A 24,593-nucleotide genomic window follows, 5' to 3' on the forward strand; every position below is an offset into this window, starting at 1 on the left:
CGAAAACTTCCAACCATTCACAATTCTATCTATGCCTCTTCGACACAATTGTGAATCGGCAGAAAGGTGACCCGGACAAAGGTCAGAACCTTCTCAGCAAATGCCAAGGAAGCCTCTTTTACTGAACAATTCCCTGCAAAATTCAGGGCTACCTCTTAAGAAAGGAGGGATAAAAGCGTGAATATCTTGATGTCACTAATACCTATGTTATGAAAATACCTTTCTTCCTAGATATATTTTACTGCTATTTATAGATGGTAGTATAGGTCTTCCTTCCTCACTGCTCCAAGGTGATGATTCCAGTCCTAAAAGAATATTTACTCTGGGACCATTTAAACTCTAGTTTCCTCTTTAGCAAATAGCAGCTCAAGGCTTCCCCAAACTAACACTGAAGCTAAAAATAAAGTTGCAGGCACTAGGCAAGGGTAAACAGCTTATGTGTCACCTGGTCTACCAAACACACCATCCTTACTGAGAACAGGCATCGCTGTGTTTTCAGATTACAGAGCCACCATGTTTTCAGAATGGCAGGCCGTGACCTTGCTGAGACAGGACACACCGCTTTTTGCTAGACAAAGCCGGCTGTCATGCAAAGCAGCGACTCTCATTCCACAAGCAGGCTGAGAGAGCCCCTCCAGAAAGGGACCGCGCTCACTTGCTGGCTTGGCGAATGAGAGAGGCGTCCCCAGCCAAAAGGAGGAGGGTGGCAGAGGGAAGCTGGAGGGAGGGCAAGATGAGTAAATGAAGGGCGGATCCCCAGGGAGCTGCCGGGAAGGAGGCAAGGGCAAGGAACCTGACACCAGGGAAGAGCTGTACTCCAGTGTTAGCCCCCACAAGGCCACATCTAATTCCTGCTCAACAGAAAGGTCAAGCTCACTGGAGTTCTACAGTGGAGTGGGGGTGACGGGGATCTTGAACGTCTGAATCCCCACAGTACCTGCCCTGCTCATGGCTGGCCTGGCCCCTTTGAGCGCACACAATCTTTTTCCTCCAAAAGGTACATATTGCTGGGATGAGGGAAGGCTTTCAGTTTTGAGGAGCTGTCTTCTGTGCTTATCACGCAGGATTGAATGCACAGCCTTCAGGAAATCTTTCCGGCTCTCTGGAGAGCTATGAAAAGAAAGAAGATTTACACGCGTTAGGGGGAAAAAGTACTTAAGACATGGGGATCTTCTAATGTTATCGGGGGCAGCCCAACAAATATCCCTGAGGACCAAAGGTTAAAGAGGCCACAACTCCAATTTCTGCGCTGAGCCATGTTTTCATTCCTGGAGATAGAGAACACACACTTCTTTCCCTTTATGCTTTGCGACTCATCTCCCGCAGCTAATGTGGGACAGACAGCCCACTGACGAATAGATTGATGGATACACTGATCCTGCACCAAGAAGTTGCCAGATTCTGCTTTTGACACTTAAGGCCTTTCGTTCCAAAATGTTTTTTTTACAGGCAAATGAACCACAGGATTCTCCGCTCTGCAGAGCACCCAAAGACAGACATCCCAACGACCTTAGTTTCCTCTAGAGTTGGCCTTATGTTAAATATCAGCTACTCCCATGACATATTTGAACAAGTCGATATTTTTTTAAAGACTTTTTAAAATGTTATTTATTTTTGAGAGACAGAGCATAAGGTGTGGGGGGGGGGGGGGGGGCGGGGGACAGAGAGAGAGACACAGAATCCAAAGCAGGCTCCAGGCTCTGAGCTGTCAGCACAGAGCCCGACACGGGGCTCGAACCCACGAACCGTAAAGATCGTGACCTGAGCTAAAGTGGGACGCTTAACCGACTGAGCCACCCAGGTGCCCCACGACAAGTCAATATTAAAGCTACCTTGAAAAGAACTAAAAAATCTTCCCAAGCCCTAATTCCCACAATAAAAACCTTCCTCCTAGGTAAGAGTAATTTTTCTAATTAGGTCGTCAGTATTTCTACCCAGGTAAGTGGCACTCGGTCTTCCGTATTAATGATGAATGAATACAGCATCTCTAGGGGCAGGCTCACCAAAGTCCATGGACTTTGCCAACAAAATCACAAACAGGTTAGCCTACGCAGATAGGACCCAAGTTTGAACTCAGTGTTCATTTCTGTAATATTTTAGGCAAAGTAGCCTCCGTGAGCCTTGGCTCCCCATAGGTAAAATGGAATAATGGAACCTCAGTCTGGCTAAATGAAATAATGCATGTGGTGGGGGGTGGGGAGGGCGCGGCATCTGGGTGGCTCAGTCGGTGAAGCATCCAACTGTAGGTTTCGGCTCAGGTCATGATCTCATGGTGATGAGCTGGAGCCCCGAGTCAGGCTCTGCAGTGAGAGCACAGCACCTTTTTGAGATTCTCTCTCTCTCTCTCTCTCTCTCTCTCTCTCTCTCCCTCTCTTTCTGTCCCTCCCCCACTTGCTTGCTCTCTCTCCAAACAAACTTAAAATAAGTATATAAGTAAATAAAAAGAAATTAGGTTAGTGAGATCATCGTCTATGTTCTGATAAGATCAGTTTAATTTGCCGGATCAGTGTTATTTGTTGCGCAAGAAAAAGCACGTGGCGTCTAGGGATGCACAGGCAGATGTGCAGAGCCCTGAGGGGGTTGAGGGGACATCGAGCAGTCACGTCCTTTCCCTCTGGGCTGCACAGTCTCACGGCCCCAGGCTCACCTGCAGCACAGGTGGAAGATCCTCTCCGGCCTCCCTTCAGACTCAGACTTTACATGGACAATTTCACACACGGCATTTGCTTCCGCGTCTACATAAATTAAAACAAGGAGGGATTAGCGTACGTTCCAAAGAGATATGTTTGCATTTTTACAAAAGCATGTTCTACGCCCTGGCGTAAGATTAAATAGCGCAGAGCCTCATAAGACCAAAGGTCCTTCACCACCATCCTGTCAGCTCAGAGAGACAAAGTGAGAGCTTAATGGGTGTTAAGAAAAAGAAATGCTTGGAAATTTTCCAGTTGCTACAATCTCCTGCTAGATGGTCTAAAAGGGCAATCAGTCAATCATATTGATCACAGAACTACCCCTTTAGCTGCACGGCCTGTTTGGCCGGACTTTTTCCATTAAGTGAATGGTTCTTTTGGCAACGGTTGGACTAGACAGAACCCAAGATGCCAGTGCAGAGTGCAGCAGGCCAGTGCTATCCAGAGGCAGGTCCTCGTGTCCCTGAGAAGAGCCTTCCCTGTGAGTGGCCAGGCCCGTGTCCTGGCCAAGCAGGTCCTGGAAACAGATGGGCCTCCTCCTCTTTCTCAGCACCCCCAGGGTGTCCACTCTGAGGGAAGCAAAAATGGGATGCCCAGAGGTGGGGACAGTTGTACTTTAAAGTCATTTCTAAGCTTTGCAACGTCGGCATACCATGGTCTTTGAAGTCAGAAATAGTGTTTGTGGAAAGGACAATTACTGCAATCAGCAAAGGCTGCACATTGCGAGGTCTCAGCCTTACCCAGCGTGGTACCGAGAGCCCCGGTCACAAACCCTCATTGTGCCCACACGATTTAAGCCCAACCAGGGTTCATCTGCAAAAATGTTCACGAATCTTCCCAAACGAAGATAAAAATCGAGAAATTGCACATTCTGGTTTCTCAGAGCCGCTAGAATGTATCTCATGACGAGAAACAAGTTGGCTAATCTTTCTAAGTCACTTAAAAAAAAAGCTTTTATCTTGATTATCTTAAACATGCTTTGAATGAAAGCATGAAAGAGTGAGAATGGAACAGCACATCACAAAGATGGCTTTGTTGCCACAATTTAAATTCTTTGTGTACGTGGTCCTCAGCGAAGGCAGAATATCTGGCCGAGAAGCCAACAGTTGGCCACGGACACAAGCTTTCCCATTTATAAAACAGGCACAACATACGAACTAGATAATCTGCAACCTACAGTTACAAAATAAGACAAGAAGAGTGTTTAAGTGCCCCATCCTCGGAAAGCTACTCCAGCTAATAACTTCCAGGTTCTGGCAAATCAAATAAAGTAAAAAGGCACCAGAGTAAATTGCTGTGCCTCAAGGTTGGGAAGAAACCTTCTTAAGGCAAATGATCATCCCACATACATTCGTCCTATGGGGTTTCTGCATTTGAGTGTTTCTACAAGAGATCACAACAGTGAGGGAAGAAGCTCTGGTTTAATTTCAGTGAGTAATTGAAGGTTCACTAAAACCGCATGACGTGGCACTTGACTTTATGAGGATCAGAGCCAATTTTATTACTCATGGAGGTGACGCGTGGAAACAGGGAAGGATGAGGAACACACACTGGGCACCAAGAACTTCATGCTCACATCAGATGCCAGAAGAGGATACAGAAAGACGGATGTACTGTGCATTGCAGACGTCCCTTCCATGTCCTCCCTTCACTACCAGACAACTGCACCTGTTGTCCAAGTGGGATTGGGCTTTAATGGCTTTATTTTGTGCTTTTGGTGGCCTTTACGGGCCCCCCGGTTAAAAAGCTAGTGAGTGATTTTCTGTGGGCTTTAATCTGCTCACGGTCTCAAGGATTCTGTCCAGAAGTACAAGACTCACTGCTACTCAGATATTAGGCACTATAATATTAATACATATAACAGGATTGACTAGAACTCCTTGAAACAATATTGAAAACATTCCATCCATTCGCTTAGTTCATGCATGCATGCATGCATTCATTCATTCAAATATTTCATACATGGCTGGGAACACAAGAGGCAGTAGAGAGACTGAGGAAAAAGAGATAAATATAGAAGAAAAAGGAAGGTTACAGAGGTTATGCCAAAGAAAGGATTCAGACCAACCGTTCACACACACGTTGGAAACATGCACCCGACATGTTCCCGTGTTTACCTGCACTTGCCAAAGCTCGAACCTGCAGAGCTTCGGTGGGGATCATGTGCCGAAACCGGAAGGGGTCCCAGTCCTCATAAATCGAAAGCCTGTGAGATCCTACCTGCAGGAAGAGAAGGAAGCGGGTGCGTGGGGGTGATCTGCTTCAGCCTGGACCGGACCCCCCCCACCACCACAGACACACACCCACACCCCCCACACCCACACCCAGACAACTAGTGAGGCTGGAACACCCCGTGCTGGTCTGGAGGGACCTCAGCCCCACGGGAAGGAAGATGAAAGGGATTCCCCAAAAGGGGGACAGAAAAAAGGAAACAAGTGTCAGGAAGGTTCTGGCCATGATGGGCCCCAATAGCTCTTCACGTTTCATGCTCTCAATGTGCACCTGCCAAAGAGAAGGCGGGGTAGGCAATTTCCTCCTGTTCTTAGCAACACTGCAAATGTATTTAGAACGGAAGGAAGGAAGGAAGGAAGGAAGGAAGGAAGGAAGGAAGGAAGGAAGAAAGAAAGAAATCACACGAGGCTTGTGCCTGACCAAGGGGCAGAATGGTAATTATGCAGATAAAAACTACGAAGCAGACAGAAACGGAGTTACTTTCAAACCAGGGGAGACATAAGAAGTCTTACAAGTTTCTTCTTCTGTTTGGAACCGTCTTTATACACAAGGACCACAGCAGTTTTGAAGACTGGAAAAAGAGGAGACAAGGTGGTTACAGCACATAACACATGGGCTTTCCTCTGAACTCCGATAATGGACACTACAGTTCCCAAGAAGACAGCGAGGGGCATGTGAGCCAGCCCCGACCCCACCTTCTGCTCATTCACCCCATCCACACGGCTCCAAAGCCTCCTGAGATGACAATTTTCCAAAAACCACAGAAAGCCTAAGTAAATGGAAATAAACCCTCCTGCCCCACTGGAACCTTTTTTTTTTTTTTTTTTTTTTTTTAACGTTTATTTATTTTTGAGACAGAGAGAGACAGAGCATGAACGGGGGAGGGTCAGAGAGAGAGGGAGACACAGAATCTGAAACAGGCCCCGGGCTCTGAGCTGTCAGCACAGAGCCCGATGCGGGGCTCGAACTCACAGACTGTGAGATCATGACCCGAGCTGAAGTCGGACGCTCAACCGACTGAGCCACCCAGGCGCGCCTGGAACCTTTTTAAAGCAAGTTTAATCATGGTGTGATTTCAAGTTTAAAACTTCGGCAGAACGCATTTAACAAAAATGTACTGGTTCAGCAGCTGGAGGAACAGTACAAACCTCGATGATGATAACAAAGCTTACAGGGATTTAGATTTATGCCAGCTAACCTAATAAATAGTGCGCGCGCACACACACACACACACACACACACACACACACACAGAGTATTGATAATTCAGGAAACAGAACTCATCTTTTTTGACCTAAAGAAATGAAAATGCGTTTATGGAACCAGAATGCAACTGCACTTCTTCCAAATGGGGCTGAATCACAGGAAGGATCCAGGGGCAGAGAGCTTGCCGGTTTATTCTTACAGTGTTTGAGGGGTAGAGGAGACCCAATAGTTGTGCACACTCCATAGAGTTCCTTAAACAATGCCAAGCATGGTGACCACTCAGTGACTCTGACTCTTCCTAGAGGGAAGGAAGAACGGGCGCCCAGGAGACCAGAAGATGGGCAAGCCCATCGCTGGCTCTTGGATGAAAGGACTCCATCCCTCTTCCCGCTCTGGCCCCAAGAGCCAGGGCCCAGGTGGTCACACGGCAGCTGGAGGGGCCATGCCTGGTGTACCAGACCCAGGATCACAAAGGGAAGGAATATTCTGAGCATTCTCAGGGAGGGGCTCCCAGGCCTTCTGGAGACCAACCCCAAGAGTCTGGCTCATTTTCTGTCCTTATATATGGACATTTATTATAAATGAATCGGCTTCTCCTTGGTGCAAAATGCCTCTAACTTCCACTGCAGAAACCAGCCTGATGGTGTAAAGAAACCAGCTCTAGCCACTGGGTCTGGACTGCCCCTGGCCCTTCACGCTCACAGCATCCCACCCCTCAAGAGTTCCAGAGGGTTGGGGCGCCTGGCTGGCTCAGCTGGTAAAGCATCCAATTTTTGGTTTCGGCTCAGGTCATGATCTCACGGTTTGTGAGTTCGAGGCTCATGTCAGGCTCTGTGCTGACAGCACAGAGCCTGCTTGGGATTCTCTCTCTCTCCCCCCCTCTCTCTGCCCCTACCCCACCAGTGCTGTCTCTGTCTCTCTTAAAATAAATGAAAGAAAGAAAGAAAGAAAGAAAGAAAGAAAGAAAGAAAGAAAGAAAGAAAGAAAGAAAGAAAAAAGGAGGGAAGAAAGAAAAAGAATCCCAGAGGATTGACGGAGAGGTTCCCTCTCCAAAGTCCCCACTGGCCCAATAAGGCTGTACCTGCTCTGCACGGTGACTAACACTGGCACCTGAAGAGGCCCTACATTCCCACCGGAAGCCTTCAGAAATCACCACGGCCGGGACAATGGGTCCCTTTAAAACCGAGGGAGCTCCACCCCAGGACAGGGTGTCCAGTGACCTTAGTCTCAGAAGACCCACCAAGTCACTGGGACTACAGCTCAATGGGGTGGTTGCTATGGTTCTAAAAAGGCTACTGGCCTGCCTCAGTTTACCCTGACCTCAACTATCTTGGATCACGGCGGTGGGGCCAGAGCGGTCCTCAGCAGGGGCTGTGACCACCTCCGCCTTAAACCCTCCCTGATCCCCTGGGACTAGTCTCACTCAGCTGACTGGAGGTGTTGCCCAATCTCTTCCACATGACCCCCACCAAAACTCCTAGCTACCCCTTGCCAGCCCCAAGCACTCCTCTACACCCCCAGCAGTGAACATCTAATACCCTGCAAGGCGGAAGCCTAGACCAACTATTTCTTTTCTTTTTTTTTTTAAGGTGATAATCATCAGCATTCAGTACAGATTAGCCATCCTGTGAGTAAGAACATCAAGGTGCTGAGGTATACATCAGTACATCAATTTGTTTCAGAGGAAAGCTGCGCTGTCTCCTGAGAGGAGAGATTCAAATCAAAAGACAACCACATTTTAACCCCAGGGCTGCCTGTTCAATGGTAATTACCCTGCCTCCCTTATAGCAACTCCTCTTCACTTCAAAAGGCATTTCTAAGGCTGTTTGCTCTGCCTTGCTACCTGAAATCACATCAAAACTGCCAAACATGACCTTGGAGGACTGAAAACCCGTAAGTAAGCTCATGATGGTGAGGACAGTCTGCCTTTACTCATAATCCTGGTTTGTTTTTCTCAATTTTTTAAATTAATGTTTATTCATTTTCTGAGAGAGAGACAGAGACAAGAGACAGAGCGTGAGCAGGGGAGGGGCTGAGAGAGAGGGAGACACACAATCCAAAGCAGCGTCCAGGCTGTGAGCTGTCATGTCAGCACAGAGCCTGATATGGGGGCTCGAACCTGCAAACCGCAAGATCATGACCTGAGCCGAAGTCAGACACATAACTGACTGAGCCACCCTGGTGCCCTCTGGAGATGACTCTTACTTAATAAGCTTGCCTCCACCTCCCATAGAGCCTTGGGCAATTCTCACCTCGCTAACTATGGCCCCAGCGGAGTCTACAGGCAGTGTGATCACCGATCACTGGGGCTGGGTGTGCAACTTCCATTCACGCCCAGCACAGGTGTTGGGGGCTCCCTTTTGGTGAGCCTCCTCCTCTCCCAGCCCCAGTAAGCAACCCATGGGGCAGGGAGCAGAATGCTGCAGAGTGAAACACACACTGTCCTCCCTCTGAGCCTGTGCAGCAAGAGGCAGCTAAAGCCCCAAACCTCAAAAACAGCCTGTTCCTGAACCCTTTGTAAACCACCCTGGAAACTGGGGCCAGCTGCCTATTCAGCACAGCCTGCGAATACAGGCGCTCATTTGGTTACATATGGTCTATGGTTGCAGTTTGGCTACAAATGACTTCTGACCCTGAAAACCTAAAACATTTACAATGTGGCCTTTTACAGAGTAGGTTGGTTGACCCCTACTTTCTCCCACTCAAATTATTTTCTGGTTTTAAATCTGTTCATTTCTAACCCCAGGAAATCTGTACAATTCAGGACATAGTCGTGAAAAAGTCCCAATGACAGAACTCTGGAATTGTTCACCTGTAGCCCAGAATCAGAAACAGGTAGGTAAGACTGTTTGGGTCATTTACTTGGGAATCATACTTCCTAGAAATGACCTACCATGAAGCATCAGAAAGCTGCCAGCCCTTCCAAGAAGAAATTGCAACATAAGAAACACAACTGGTAAGTGGGGGGTGGGGGGTGGGGTGGGGTAGGGAAAGAAAACACTCTCCTTACCCCTGCCAAAAGCACCCCGCCCCCATCAAAAGCTACCAACGTTGTTATAATATCCCAATACTTTCTTGTATGATGCATGTAGTCACATATTTTTCTTGCACACTTCTACCCACCTTTTATTTTTTTAATGTTTATTTATTTATTTTGAGAGAGCGCACGAGAAGGGAGAGGGGCAAACAGAGAGAGAGAGAATCCCAAGCAGGCTCCAAGCTATGAGCACAGAGCCCGAACCCACAAACCACAAGCTCATGACCTGAGCCGAAGTCAAGAGTGGGAGGCTCAACGAACTGAGCCACCCAGGCGCCTGCCCACCTTTGTTATGCTTAATGAAATGGCATCACTACTCTAGTGGCTTTTTGAAAATGTTACAAAGGTCACTACGTTTTTCCGTGAAGGCTGAGTGATCTAAGTGAGAAGTTCAACAGTCTTTATGTTCAACACTCCGATTTTAATATCACTAGGATGTTCCACCTGGGGAGACTCTGTTCACATCGTGGGGGGAGGAAAAAAAGAAGTGTTCTGGTTAAAGAAGCCTTAAGCAACAACCTCTTGAAGGCAAGGTAAGAAAATGGAAATGCTAGATTTCCTTTATTTTAGGTTCCCACCCATGAGTCTTCTGTAGAGGCTAGGAGAAGACACAACATAAAACAGAAGCACACACTGTTGGTCGTTTTGCACCCAGAACGGCACTGCAGGCCGTCCAAGCATTCAAACTGCAACAACAAGCCGTATTTCCTAAATTACCCACAATTCCCGGTGTGCCAAAACACAGTTTTCTCTCTCAAAGAGCATTTCACAATACGACCGCGTGAAGAGTCCTGATTACAGCAACTGCATCCATCTGAACCAGTTTATTGAAAAAAAGAAATCACGCACAAGCATCTCTACTTTTGCTAGTATTCGCCCTACTGTGATTGAGAAGCACCCCACAACTGAGCAAGGCACCCACCACAGGTGAGCTGAGAATCAGAGTCCTGAATCCCAGCACCACACACAACAGCAGAGTCAGCAAGGATAAAAGATGTCAGATTTGAGGTCGCAGAAAAAGACGGTGTTTTCATTTTTGCCCATCGGCTTTTCCCTGGTGTATTGTTAACCTGTTATTTTGAAAAGCTATGCAGAGGGGGGTTGGGTGGCTCAGTTGGTTAAGCATCCGACTTCGGCTCAGGTCATGATCTCACAATTCATGAGTTCGAGCCCTGTGTGGAGCTCTGTGCTGACGGCCCAGAGCCTGGAGCCTGCTTCCAGTCCTGTGTCTTCTTCTCTCTCTGCCCCTCCCCACTCCTGCTCTCCCTCTCCCTCCCCGCCCCTTTCTCAAAAATAAACATTAAAAAAGGGTTTTTTTAATAAAAAATAAAAAGAAAAGATATTCAGAGCAGGGACGACAACAAACTCTTTCTCTGCCTGCGTGTTCGTACACGGGGCAGGCTTGGCACGGCCATTCCCTCCCTCCCACGTAGCTGGTGCTCACACTGGCCATACTTAACTGGAAGGTTTCATTCACTGTTTGTGACATGTTGGTGCTCAAGGCAGGAAGACCGGTTCAGATAACTGGAATGAACTTCATTTTAATAAATTGGGTCTTGGGAAAGACATGTTCTTGTTTTGGGAAATAAGCCCAGCCTCCCTCCCTGTGCCCACCCTCACCAGCCCTGTTCTGATACGTACCAAAGGCTGCCAGTTCTGGCTCCTTTTTCCACTTTCCCAGGGAGGCTGGCGGGTTTGGCCAAATCACGGTGGTGTGCAAAAGCAGGTCCCCCATGCTCAGATCCGCAACCTGAGAAGCACAGAAAAAACTTGCAGGTGGTTGTTACAATATTCAGATTTTTAGGTTTTCAAATCTGGCAGGCTGATGTCAATCTTATTTCACAAAAACATGGCCTTTAACAACATCTGGTCACTTTTTTTTTTTCTTTTTCTTTTAAATAGATTTCCCATACTTTTTAAATTTTTTAATGTTGATTTTTATTTGAAAGAGAGAGAGAGAGAGAAAGAGACAGAGACTGTGCACGAGTGGAGAGGGGCAGAGAGATGGAGACGGAATCTGAAGCAGGCTCCAGACTCCCAACTGCCAGCACAGAGTCTGACGCAGGGCCAGAACTCAAGAGCCATGAGATCATGAACTGAGCAGAAGCTGAACACTTAACGGACTGAGCCACCCAGGTACCCCTGGTCACTTTGTTTTCTTTACCCCACATTTATCTACAAGAATTTCAAGACTAGAGTGGCAAAAGGTAGAAATTGGGGCCTCAAAATTCACACACAGTAGCCTGGAGCCTGGAGCCTGTCAAAATTGATCTATAAAACTGGCCAAGCTCTGTGTTCAAATAGAGACAGTTCCCCAAGAAGAGACAAATGGCCATCGATCACAGACATTCCCCCCCAGAAAACTAGGCATTTCCACCTATGGCTTTAAATCCCCTTGGAGCCAAGGTTTTTCTGGAAAGCAGTGGAACCAATGATTTTTTCTTCTTCCAGCTCATTCTAAAGGTTTGATTTCACTTTAGAGGAGGAAGAGAGAAGCCAACTGAGGAGTCTGAAGAGTGTTCTTTCAGTATGTGCAGCATGAGCTCAGGGATCCGCAGAGATCATGGGGTGTGGTCACACAGCTGGGGGAGACTGAGCACAAGCCTGGTCCAGATGCGTCTTTGGGTCGTAGAGCCATCCAGACATGATGCTGCGGCAGTCCAGTGCTGACACTTCCCAACAGCCACCTCTGCCTTTGTCACCGGAGTCCAGGGCCCATTTGCAAGCCCATCCACACCTCAACCTCCTGCCCACTCAGCAGCCTATTCACAGGGAGGAGAAGCATCTGGTCTCTTGACCTGCTCTCTGTGCAGGCACATTAGGGGACAAGGCTTTACAAACAACCAGAGTCCGTGGTCCACCCACTGATAAATACCAAACACTGCCAATAGGTTCCGCATCCAGAGATCAAGCTCAAGGCAGCATTTCAGATACTCCAAAACTTGATGTTGAGCTTCTCAAAGACAGATGGGTCATTTTGCTGCTTATAATCTGACAGGGTTTCTGGAAATAGCAGCAGCAACCCGGCAGCCCTCTGCTGACCACAGTGCCATTTGGCGTTGCTCATCCTGAGTCACCAAGTCAGATGCTGGTGCTGGGGATGCGGCTCCAGCAGTACAAAATCCAGTGGTGTCGGGGCACCTGAGAGGCTCAGTCGGTTAAGCACTGGCTTAAGACTTCGGCACAGGTCATGATCTCGCGGTCTGTGAGTTCGAGCCCCATGTCGGGCTCTGTGCTGACAGCTCAGAGCCTGGAGCCTGCTTCGGATTCTGTGTCTCCCTCTCTCTCTGCCCCTCCCCCACTTGTGCTCTGTCTCTCAAAACAACGAATAAACGTTAAAAAAGAATTAAAAACACAAACTAAACCAAAATTCCGTGGTGTGGTTACCACTATAGTGACTGGGGGATCAATAATAATAATTACTGACCTGTATTATTAGTAAGTAGTATAGCCAAGGATAAAAAAAATTAATCAATCTTAGTTTGTTTGTACATATGAAATAACTAGTCAACCACCTCCCAGAACAGTCTCAACTAAGGTAACTATAGTCTCTACTACCCATGCCCCAAGCATCCGCACAAAAGAGGACTGTTTATACACAGAAGTCAAATTCCCAGGTACCATTCTGGGCCACCGCCTTAGGGGATATGTCTTTAAACATGATTGAGGGTCACTGGGGCAGATCATTCTCCAAACTCTACTTCCTTCTCCGACATAATTCTGTATCGGCACCCTCTGCCATGTGACTTTCTAGCACCTCCCACTACACCAGGCAAATCCCTGATGACTCTGCACGTGGCCATGTGCCTTGGGCCTCGGACTTGCCACAGTAAGTTTCCACCAGCCCTCCTGGGCTTCCACCTTCCATGGAAACGATATGCCCAAGACAGCCACTGCTTCTTAAGCCCAGATCCCGAAAGGATGACAAGTAGAGTCATTTACGTTCTAGAGCTCACCAAGAAAGGCCAGAGTTCCGCTGGCCCACATACCCGAGTGTGGTGGTATTCACTGAGATGTTATTTGTCACATAGTGAAAAGGGACTGATGCAGTCCCAGTCCATGTGGTTATGCTCTGTTTTCAAGTTTCCACATGGCCCACGGAATAAGGGTGTCAGCGCTGCCCATCCTGGCCAACAGTATCTCTCTTGGCCTTCTATTTGTCACCTTCTCAATTTTCTGCCCAAACCTCAAGACTAAGCTCTGCTTAGAAGTCTGGCCTGTTCTACTCGGCCACGTCTTTTGGGCCCAAAGGGGACATGCCCTCTTTGGTCTTTTCTTCATCCTACCTAAGCAAAAGGGATGCTCTACGTGGTCCAGCTCAACTCTGCAGGGTTTAACATGGTGAGGTTGAAGGCCTCCCAGCTTCATCATACAGTATTTTCTTGAACAGCTTTGTTCTTTGTGCACATATCTGCCTTCAGGGATCGCCTGAGGAAAGTGGCTGATGACAAGATGAGCTACGGTAACGTGTCCCTGGAATGTTACCATTTCGATAGTGACCCACCTTTCCCAACAGATACTGATAAATGTTCCTATTCATAACTGTTGACAAACTGTTCATAAATCCATTCTAGGTTTTTACTGGATATTGCCATTAAAAAGGAACTACAATGATCAGGAATCAGCTCTGTGGGAATCAGGACATAACCAAAGTTTCCATAATTGCTCCAATGTATGTGGCAAGGAGTGTGATAACTGATCTGTGCACTATTTCCCCAGGACCCACATTTCCCTCAGGTCTTGTGTTTGTGAAATTGAGACCACTCCATCCTTTTCAGTTTGAAGACCATCCTCAAAGAGAGATTGCATGGAACTTGAGGCCTTCTCCTTGCCTAATCAAGGATCGTTGGCTACTAAACCTCTGCTCCACTTTGGGCGCCTACTTCTTTCTTATTCTTCTTACAGGGTTAAAACACAATCTTCTGTTGCTTTCTTTGGCATCTTTTCCAAGCCTTGATCTTTCTGGGCTTTGGACGTCCTAATACTGAGATAGGATTTTCCTTCTCTTTAATACTGGTTCTCAGTTAAATGTCTCCCTTTATCTTTTGCACATTTCTTTTCACAAAATCTCAGCCCACGGGAGGCTATTTTGTACCGCACTTTGTCTCTTTGTTCCTCGCTAGAAAGATTTCTTACTTGATTGTCAGAATTTCATTGTAGAGGACGGGCAGTTTCACCAAAGCCATGTTCCCTTTCACGGTCCTTGACTTTTGAATCATATTCGTCTTTTTTTTTTTCCCTAAATGCTTTGCAATCCACTATCCATATCACTTTCTAGTCTTTAGCATAACAAGGTCTTTGCCCCCAAGGTCATTAAAATCCAGAAGCTAGCTTGATGCATCATGAACAATATAATGAAAATGTTCATTTCCCAGGCCCAATAAAATTCACTTCTGTCAAAATTAAAATAAACTAAAACACAGGGGAGAAAGTGTTGTGATAAAAAAAATGTTTGCAGTATTGGGGTGCCTGGCTGCAGAAGCCTGATCTTGGGGTCGTGAGTTTGAGCTTCACATTGGGTATAGAGATTGCTTAAAAATAATAACAATAATAAATAATAAATATATATATAATAAAAATAAATAATAAATACTTTAAAAAATGCTGTCAGTATTATTTGTAGTAGTCAATGAAACCAAGAGATCTGTCTAATGACAGGAAATTAAGTAAACCATTGTTCACCCACACAATGAAATATTACACAATAATTTAAATGATTGTTTTGAATAATTTAAAACAACATGGAAGTTTTTTGTTCAATATTAAATAAACAAGGCATAAAATTATTTTCAAAGTATAATTATTCAAGCATATACAGAGATATAATTTTCTAAATCAAAGCAAACACCCAAACATTAAGAGTGGTAAGTGCTTTGAGATCGAAGAGATTTTTCTCCTTGTCTTTTCCCATATTTTGCCCTCTCACAAGCATCCCACGGCTTTCTTCTTACAAAGGTTTTATAAGAAAATGAGAACTCAGTCCAGAGTAGCCGTGCCCACCTTTTCTAAACTCTTGATTGATTACAACATCTGCCAGGTAGACTGCGAACATTCTCATGCTCTGCTTGTCACACCGGTAGAAAAAAATAAATGGTGTTGCAGTGGAACACTGTGGATCCTCTAACACACCCTCCCGAGCCGTCAGACTGCAGCCCTCCATGCTGCCTTTGAGCTCCTCTGCAACTCTCTTGAAGGTGTAGGCAATGGTTGTCCAGTCGGGTGCTGACTTGACTTCCTCCCACTGTGGAGAAGCCAGTGTGTCTCCATTTGCAAACGATCACACTATTTCTTCATGTCTTATCCACACCTGTGCTAGTCCAGCTTTTCCAAGAAACCGTGGTGACGTCTGCCTGGTTCCCTCCTATCATCTGAGTAACATAAATGTCTTAATATGTCTTTGCTTTTACATCTAGAGGAGGGCCCATGATTTTACCTCTGTCTGAAAATCAGCCTTTAGCAGTCTGAAAACTTGTTTTGTTTCCCTGAAGACATCAAAATGAACCCAGACAGTAATCCTGTGTACCTTGAGGATAAGGCTGTTTTCTCTCTGCTTAGACTAAACAACCAAGTTTCCCCGCCCCCTTGTCTTTTAACCTCTTTGTCATCCCAGTAGGAGTGATTTTCTTCCTGGTTCCCTCCCAGCTTTTCTCCTTTCTTTTCTTTTAAAGGCAGAAAGCAAACCCGAGAATATTCCAGCCGAATGCACAGAGGCAGTGATGAACGTTATTACATATCCTATCCCTCGGATTCATCTCAGTATTATCAGAATTTTTATTCACATAAGCTCTTGTCAATGACTCAGGCATTATTTATAATTTGCTCTCCGTTTTTCTCAGGTGTATCTGGCCCTGTCACTCTTTCTTCTAAGTAGGTTTTTAGGTAGACTTTAAAAAAAACAGATTTAGAGTCATTTGAAATTTTCATTCATTTAGCAAATATTGACTGAGCCCCTACGACAGGCTGAGCATTATTCTAATCTCGAGGGATGCAGCTTTGGCCTTTTACGGTGCTTACGGAAGCAGCCCAAGCCATGGTCATGGGGGTTCAGGCTCACACATAACAGAATAAAACCAGAGGTCCCGAGGGGGAAGGAATGAGACTCAGAGACGCGGTTCCGATATTAAGAACTAATTCAGCTGAGGAAGAAAGTTCACTTATAGCCTTGGATAAAGGGTAAAAGTTCCACCAACAAAAACAATACCTTCGTAACTCTTTCACTTACAAATAACACCTTCAGAAAACAATGGAACCAACCCAGCTTTACTGCCAGGTGTTCTGAGAGGCCGGCCCCCTTACCTCTTTTTTCTCACCGGTCTGTTCAGCAATGAGCTGGTCAAACACAGCCCCAAATTCTTCATGAATTTTCTGCATTTCATTGATATGACTTGCAACCTTGTTCATAGTCTTGATGGCCACTGGAAGAAAACGGCCGTGAAAGGCAAAGGATGTTTAGAGACGGTCACGGAGACACGGGCAGGGGGGGCGGGGGGCAGACCTCGGGGCCGGGGCCTCACCGTCCAGATGGTAGTGCTCCTCGCTCTCGGCATCCGTCAGGGCAAAGAGCTCCTTCAGCAGAAGCGGGTACTTGAGGATCCTCTGGATGGGCTTGATGAGGTAAGACTCGAGAGTGGCCGAGTGCTGCTGTTTCGGGTTCTGGGCATCTAAGAACGCCTTGAAAGCCGTGTCCGTCTTGGCTGGAAGAGATTAACACAGGCTGTCAGGATGCAACCTCCAAATGACCCCCTCCCCACCATTTCCCTCACTTTTTCCAAGGCGCCTTTCCACAGGACTGAGTGGAGAGTGTGTTGCAGGAGGAAGGAAGGCGGGGGCCCCAGGGAGACAACTGGAAGAGCCTGTCAGGCTTCTTTGTTTGGGGGCAATAATGGAGTCTGAGTAAAGGGATAACAGGGTTTGTAAATCCTACACCTGGGCTTTCAGGGGCTGCTGTTCATCCTCCTTGTACTAAGAACGTCTTTTTTTTTTTTTTTTTTTTAATTTTTTTTGGAGTTTATTTATTTTGAGAGACAGAGAACGAGCAGGGCAGGAACAGAGAGAGGGGAGAGAGAGAATCCATGCTGCTAGTGCAGCGTCCGACGCAGTCCTCGAACTCACAAACTGTGAGATCATGACCTGAGCTGGACGGAACCAAGAGTCTGATGCTTAACTGACTGAGCCACCCAGACGCCCCAAGAATGTCTTTTTATTCTGATATTTTGACATCTGGGGGCCTTACAGACCCCAGAACTGCCCCTCCCAGGGGCTAGCCATTCCTACATGAAGCAAAGGACTCACCCACCGGGGAGCACACCTTTCGTATGCAAACCAACCAATGTGGAGTCCCCTACCCCCATCTCTTCTAGTGGGCCCTGACACTCTGGGCCGCTAATCCCCTGCCCTAATCCCCTCAGGGCCAGGTACCAGACAAATCAGGACTGCCCCTCTACCTCAGAACCCACTGAAACCCCCCCACCCTAAGCCTGCTTACCCTGCCTCGCTCCATCCTTCGTGCAACAACCACAATAAAGTTGCCCACGTTCCCCCCTGGCTGCTGCTTCCTGACTGGCCCTGGTGCTTCCCAGTGTGGCCCTGTGTGGCATGTCTCGCCCCCTTCTTTGGGGAACTGTGGGTAACAAACTACCTTTACAAAGGTCTGTTCGCTTCGCCGTATCTGAATACTCAGAAAGCCTACATGTTGAAACACTCCTTACCCTGGTTTTCTTAATCTTTAAAGCATTTCATTGCCAGTTAGAATCCTTTTTTTTTTTTTTTTTGAGAAAAGATATGAAAAAAACGAAAAAATGAGAAGCAGTGGTGCTCTGTAGCTCTGGGAAGTGGGGCAGGGCTGGGTCTCCCACAGCCAATGCCTTTTAAGATCTGTTCTATGTTAATACGCTGCTACCAGCTATTAGCATCTAGAGGGCAGCGCCTCCCTCCCAGAGCCCAGGACCGCAGGGTCCATTCAGAGGGAAACATGCATCTGACCTCAAAGAACCCAGGCAGCACTTTCTTCATCAGCCTGGTTTCTATCTATGTCCCAGCAGGGCTGAAAAGCAGCCCTGGGGAGTTGAGGGAACCCAGACGAGCAACAAGGTACCCACCAGTGGGTAGTTGGGAAGACAAGCCTAATTAGGAAGACAAGGCTAATTAATGCCATCTAGGTGCAGAGAAACTGGGGGGAGGGAGAAGGGAATGAGGGCACAAAACGGGGGAAAAAAGGTACGATATATCAAAGTGACGTAACGGTGGGCATACCCTTTTTCAAAAGCTTCTGATAAAAATGTATCTCCGTCTCCAGGGATTAGCAGCGCAAGCGGAGACCAGAAGATGTTGTAAAAGGGCATCATGGATTGTAAACTGATTATTCTATCTTTATTCAAAGAAAAACAGCAACCATGTGAAGGTGGCCTCATAAAGACCACAATCTTTTCATCCCTTTTAAGCCCTGTGAAGAGGAATTAGACTGCATGGGGTTTGGGGCCACTGTTTCTCCTCCTGCCAAAGAGCAAATCTGGGAAAAGAAAGGACACTGGGAAGGAGTGGCCTGTGTGTCAGGAAAGCAAGGCCCAGCCCCTCCGATGCCCAGGAGGCTGTGGCTACTGTGCGACATCCCAAGTGTCTACTGCCCACATCTAGAAGGGGCGTAGGAATCCCCTCAAAATCCAAAAGCCCAAAACAATGGCCACTGGCATTTAATCCATCAACCATATTTCATGGCAGAACAAAACTCAGCTCTTGGTGAGTTAAGGGAGTCTCACTTTCATCCAACCTAGCCGTGAGCCTATTAAGAGTGAGACTTTTGGGACACCTGGGTGGCTCAGTCGGTTAAGCATCTGACTTCGGCTCAGGTCATGATCACACAGTTCATGAGGTCAAGCCCCGCATAAGGCTCTTGCCTCTCAGCACAGAACTCACTTTGGATCCTCTCTCTCTGCCCCTCCCCCACTTGCGCTCCCTTCCTCTCAAAAATAAACATTAAAACAAAAGAAAAGAGTCACAGACTTTTGTTCTCCAAGAGTTCTCTTCACCCTACCCTCTAGGAAACTTTGGCCATTAGAAAAATGTAGGTCATACCTAATGTTTCCAGCGATCATTTTGAAAGACAATAATATTTTTCAGGTGCAAAAAACAATGTTATTGGATTAAGAAAAAGTCTCCAGGGGCACAATTTAATCTAATTGAGTGATTAAAAGTAACACAAATTGCTCTAAAGCCTGTAATGTGTATATAATTTTACAGGAGAACAAAGTTCTCTAAAATTGTTATGTTAATGATCTCCTAACAATCAGCAGTCGGTTAAAGTTGAAAAAGAAGCCTGTATGCAGAACTCTATGCCCAATACAGGACACGTGAAAGCAGCATATGCGAAAAGCTGGGCCAGACAACGTGACAAGGAAATTCCCAGGCTCCCTCTAAAAAAGTTTTCTTTAATGTTTATTTATTTTTGAGAGAGAGAGAGACAGTGTGAGCGGGAGAGTAGCAGAGAGGCAGGGAGACACAGAATCGGAAGCAGGCTCCAGGTTCTGAGCTGTCAGCACACAGCCCGACACGGGGCTCAAACTCACAAGCTCTGAGATCATGACCTGAGCTGAAGTCGGACGCTTAACGGACTGAGCCACCCAGGCTTCCTTTAAATTTCATGTTGAAAATGTCCTTTGAATTTCATGTTGGGATGGGTGCCGTGGCAATCAACTAGCTCTACCAGTAAGTATGTCATTATCTGGGGCATGCTCTTCTGTCAACCGGAGACCTGCACTGTACTAATATTTCCTATAATAGGTTTTAAATTAAGTCAAGCTCATTCTCTCTGGCAGGAAAGCATAACATGGATAAATTATTTACGTATTCAGGGACTGGATCCGCAGCTGTGCACATGACAGCCACAGGGAAGTGTTAAGAACGAGCAGGCTGATTTCCAGAGATCCTTTGCAATCGGACTTTCTACCGATTATACTGTTTCCCAGGGAAATATCTTTTTTTTTTTTTTTTTAAATCACCTATCACTAACATCACATGCTGAACTAGGGAAGCAAAACAGCTTTCTGGAGACTCTCAGCTTTAGCAGTGCTGGTGGTGGCTATTATCACACACCTAGGGAGAAAAACATAGGTGAGAGAAAGAGGCATTCCACCAAAAGGCCCAGTAAGTGTGCGAGGTTATAAGGAAATGAATGAACATTAGGAGTAAAGCAGGGATTTCTAAAGCTCCTCTGTTTTTGCATAATTGCAAGATGACCCCTCAATTCTGGCCCCAAATAGATGAGTCAAAGCTTTCGTTATGAGAAGACTGGTAAGACCGTTAGTCCAAGATAGTAGGGGCACCTGGCTGGCCCAGTCAGTAGAGTGTGTGACTCGGCATCTCGAGGGTTGTGAGTTAGAGTCCCATGTTGGGCACAGACTTTACTTAAAAAAAAAAAAAAAAAAAAGACAGGGGCACCTGGGTGGCTCAGTCAGTTAAGCACCTGACTCATGATTTTGGCTCAGGTCATGATCTCACGGTTTGTGAGTTCGAGCCCTGCGTGGGGCCCTGTGCTGACAGCAGAGCCTGCTTGGGATTTTGTCTCCCTCTCTCTCTGCCCCGCCCCTGGTTGCTCCCTATCTTTCTCTCAAAATAAATAAAAACAAACTTAAAAAAAAAGACAGCAATGCATTTCACTTCTTAGTACCTTTATTTGTGTAACATCTATCTGGCACATCAATGACTCGTGGATTTCTGTCCCAAACCCCCAACCACAGTCAGCCACACAAATGTGAATCTACAACAGACATGCCCACCTACCGCCCAGTCCTCACCGGCCTACCTTTCACCAGGACCTTGGGGACCTTCGTGTGGCTGGCGCAGAAGGCACTGTAGAGCTTGAAGCGGTCAGCGTAATACAGGAAGGATCCCCCCAGGGAGAACAGCACTTTCTGGATTCAACGAGAAAAACCGCAGTTAGTTCATGTTCATCCTCATCTAGAAATATCAGCAGGACACAGAGGGAGCCCACATCTGTCTGACCCTCCCCACACATCAGCACCATTCACACCTGTCACAGCCTTTCTTTGCTCCCCGACGGCCTGAAACTGACTATTGGAAAGGTCGAGGGCTTACATGTTTGTGGAGTTGGCCTTCTTGCTAATTACAGTGGAGATGTCACTGCTTCTCCAGCCCTGGGCCTTTAAATGACCTACCTGGGATGTCTGAATGTTAACGAGAAAATATAGATGGCATTTTGGAAAAGGCAGAAATCTCCTGAAATCTCTCATTAGCTCATCCTGGGAGGGGGAAGCGACAAACCAAATAGAGGCAAGAAATACATACACCCCAAAAATAGAAGACACATTTTCCTGGTCACTAATTCCACCCTCTCCAATATTACTCCCTTGTCTAGCAGGGAGCAGATAAGAATGTAAGAAACATGCTTGGCTATGGGAATTAGATATCCTCTCCCAGCCCACACCCTCTGCCTCAAAAGGCTCAAAGATGGGTGATGAACTTCCCTATTAGAATTTAGTTTGCAGGGCGCCTGGGTGGCTCAGTCGGTCGGGCGCCCAACTTCGGCTCAGGTCATGATCTCACAGTTCATGAGATCAAGCCCTGAAATGGGCTCTGTGTGGACAGCTCAGTGCCTGCTTTGGATTCTGTGTCTCCCTCTCTCTCTGCGCACCCCCCGCTCATGCTCTGTCTCTCTAAAAAATAAATACTTTTTTAATTAAAAAAAATAAATAAAAGTGACGTTCCAAGAAAAAAAAAAAAGTTTTGGATTTCAATGTGCAATTTACCTAATGAGCAATGCACAGAATTCTGGTAGATGGTCTACTAAGAACAAAAAGTTTCTTTTCAATTACCCAGAATAGGTAATTGGAGACCTACACTTGTTTCCTATGCTTTCTACTTTTCCTCCTTTCCAAGCCCCACCCCTTCCAACCTCACCACCCTGGCTGAGAGGGGTCCAGCAGGGACAGTTATCCTTGGAGATACACTCAGTAACTAAAAAGAAAAGATGTGAAAGAGAAAGCTCTAAACATAACCCCTCACGTTAACTGTATCAAGCCATTAGTTAGGTCTAACTTATGACTTACTTAGCATTTACCATACAGGCACCCACAGATAAAACATTAAGGCATTCATTTATTCTTCTGGCCTTAAAAAAATGATCTCAGGGCACAAAGTGTGCCCAAGTATGAGGGGTTTATACACAAAGACTATATTTACCCCAAGTTGCCCTTCCGTAGGACATCATAGAGCCACTCACTGGATGTTGGATGTAGCAAATTTCCAAGGGCACATTTTATCAAGACTTGTTTGACCTCAGAACTAGTTGTTATTTCTTTCTGATACTGCCTTAGAACTAGAGTTTTACGCAGTCTGAATATTGGAACAAGCTTTTATGTTTCTGGCCAAATGTACAATCAGAATTTAGACAGAGCACCAAGGGTAAAACCGACAGGGATAGGTGTGGGAGCAAAGGCAAGACAATCCAGAAGCCAACTGAGAGGTGCTGGAGAGGAGCTCTTGGGCCATGAATATTCAATATGCATCAATTGTCTTGCCTTCCTGGCAGAATGGAGACCTTCAGGTTATGCAATAAACCAGTAAAGCCACAGTCAGGGAAGAGTCCCGCTCGAGTGGAATTTAGAACTGTAACCGTTCAGAGACAGCTTACTCAAAGAATCCATGCAGCAGTCCCTCCTAGAAGAACCCTGCTCATAATGCAGCCATGTTCATACTACAGTTCTGTTCACCTACCTCTCCTCAATTGATTCACTGAACCTACACTCAAAGAACCGGCGTCCCAGCAAGAGACTGGTAAGTGAATTTAATGAGTGTTGTATGCTTTAGATTAAAACCAAGTGTTTTAGGGGCGCCTTGGTGGCTCAGTCAGTTAAATGTCCCCCTTCAGCTCAGGTCATGATCTCATGGTTCATGAGTTGGAGCCCCGTGTCAGGCTCTGTGCTGACAGCTCAGAGCCTGGAGCCTGTTTCAGATTCTGTGTCTCCCTCTTGCTCTCTGCCCCTCCCCCACTCGCACTCTGTCTGTCTCAAAAATAAATGCTAAAAAAATTTTTTTTAAACCAAGTGTTTTAAGGAATGTCTGTAACCATTTATTTTTTTAGATCCTCATCAAACAACTTTTTTGATTAACAAATCACTGACCCTTGTCATGACTTTGAACTGTCTTAATTAATGCACTAATTTAGAAAATACATGTTATCATTAAAAACACACACAAATGAACCAAACTGTATTTTGAATGGACAGCAGAACCACCCTGAGGATGAAGAGGGGAGAAAATTAATTCATCCAAGCAGCATTTGAACACACACACAAATGTACCTTATGCGGTAATTAGGATTAAAGAGGTATCCTGCCTGCAACTAAACTCTTCAATGGTTCGAGGAAAAAAAAAATTATATTCCACAGACACACAGATACATACACATATACATATCAGAGATAGGAAGGGAGGGAAATAATAAAGCAAACGTGGTCAAATGTTCACATTTGGGAAATCTGGGTGAAGGAGATCCGGGAATTCTTCCAGACTCTTCTTGCAACCAGTCTCAAGACATATCCAAATAAAAACAGATGACTATATATAAAAACACATTTGGGGGCACCTGGGTGGCTCAGTCGGCTGATTGTCTGACTCTTGGCTTTGGCGTGGGTCGTGATCTCGCAGCTTCATGGGTTCAAGTGCCACTCTATCAGTGCAGAGCCTGGTTGGAATTCTCTCTCTCCATCTCTCTCTGCCCCTCCCTGGCTCACGCTGTGTCTGTCTCTCTCAGAATAAATAAACTTAAAAAGAAAAGACTATATTCATATGCTAAGTGTATGAACGTGTGTATGTATACTGAATAGCTCGCATTGCAAAGGATCACTGACCCAAAAAAACACGAGGGAGAAAGGGCAGCCAAGTCCCTAAATGTGTATACTAACATCACTCAGCCATATCTTGGCAGGCTCTACGAGAGGTCGAAGCGTATGGGGGCCCTACACAGACAGCTGAACCTGAGTCCAACACAATGGCCAAATTGACAAAGCAAAGAGAATAGAAGGATGGTCATTTCAGCACATAGTACCAGAAAAATCACATTCACAGGCAAAAAAGATGACTTTGATTCCTACATTGCACCTTAACAAATTTAATTCAAAACAGATCCGAGACCATAAGGTACATGCCCCAATTACAAAGTTTCTGGGAGAAAACAGAAGAAAATGTTTATGACCCTGGTTTAGGCCAAAATTCCACAGCCAGGACACCAAAAGTGTGACCCAAGAAAGAAAAGATTTGAAAAATTGGGCTTCGTCAAAATTTAAAATTCCTGATCTTTGAAAGACACTGTATGACAAGAAAACATTTACAGATCCCGGTTCTGGTAAAGGACTTCTACTCAATATCCAATAGTAAGAAAACCAAAAAAATCAATGGGCGAATGGTATGAATAG

General features: G+C 46.1%; 1 protein-coding gene across 11 annotated transcripts in view; it reads right to left on the bottom strand.

Annotated features, from left to right (window-relative positions):
• TIAM1 (TIAM Rac1 associated GEF 1) overlaps window positions 1-24,593 on the bottom strand; it is a 394,514-nt gene that overhangs the window by 5,187 nt on the left and 364,734 nt on the right. For all 11 annotated transcript variants that reach the window (XM_086675833.1, XM_086675832.1, XM_086675835.1 and 8 more), the window contains 8 exons: window positions 20,963-21,071; window positions 16,680-16,859; window positions 16,462-16,580; window positions 10,807-10,915; window positions 5,435-5,493; window positions 4,808-4,910; window positions 2,648-2,735; window positions 938-1,110 (listed from right to left, as the gene is read on the bottom strand). In XM_086675833.1, coding sequence (XP_086531959.1) covers window positions 938-1,110; window positions 2,648-2,735; window positions 4,808-4,910; window positions 5,435-5,493; window positions 10,807-10,915; window positions 16,462-16,580; window positions 16,680-16,859; window positions 20,963-21,071 — 940 coding nt within the window. The remainder of the gene's footprint in view (window positions 1-937; window positions 1,111-2,647; window positions 2,736-4,807; window positions 4,911-5,434; window positions 5,494-10,806; window positions 10,916-16,461; window positions 16,581-16,679; window positions 16,860-20,962; window positions 21,072-24,593) is intronic.

Source organism: Puma concolor, chromosome C2 (assembly GCF_028749965.1).
Source record: "Puma concolor isolate L17-30 chromosome C2, mPumCon1.1.hap2, whole genome shotgun sequence".
Lineage (NCBI taxonomy): Eukaryota > Metazoa > Chordata > Mammalia > Carnivora > Felidae > Puma > Puma concolor.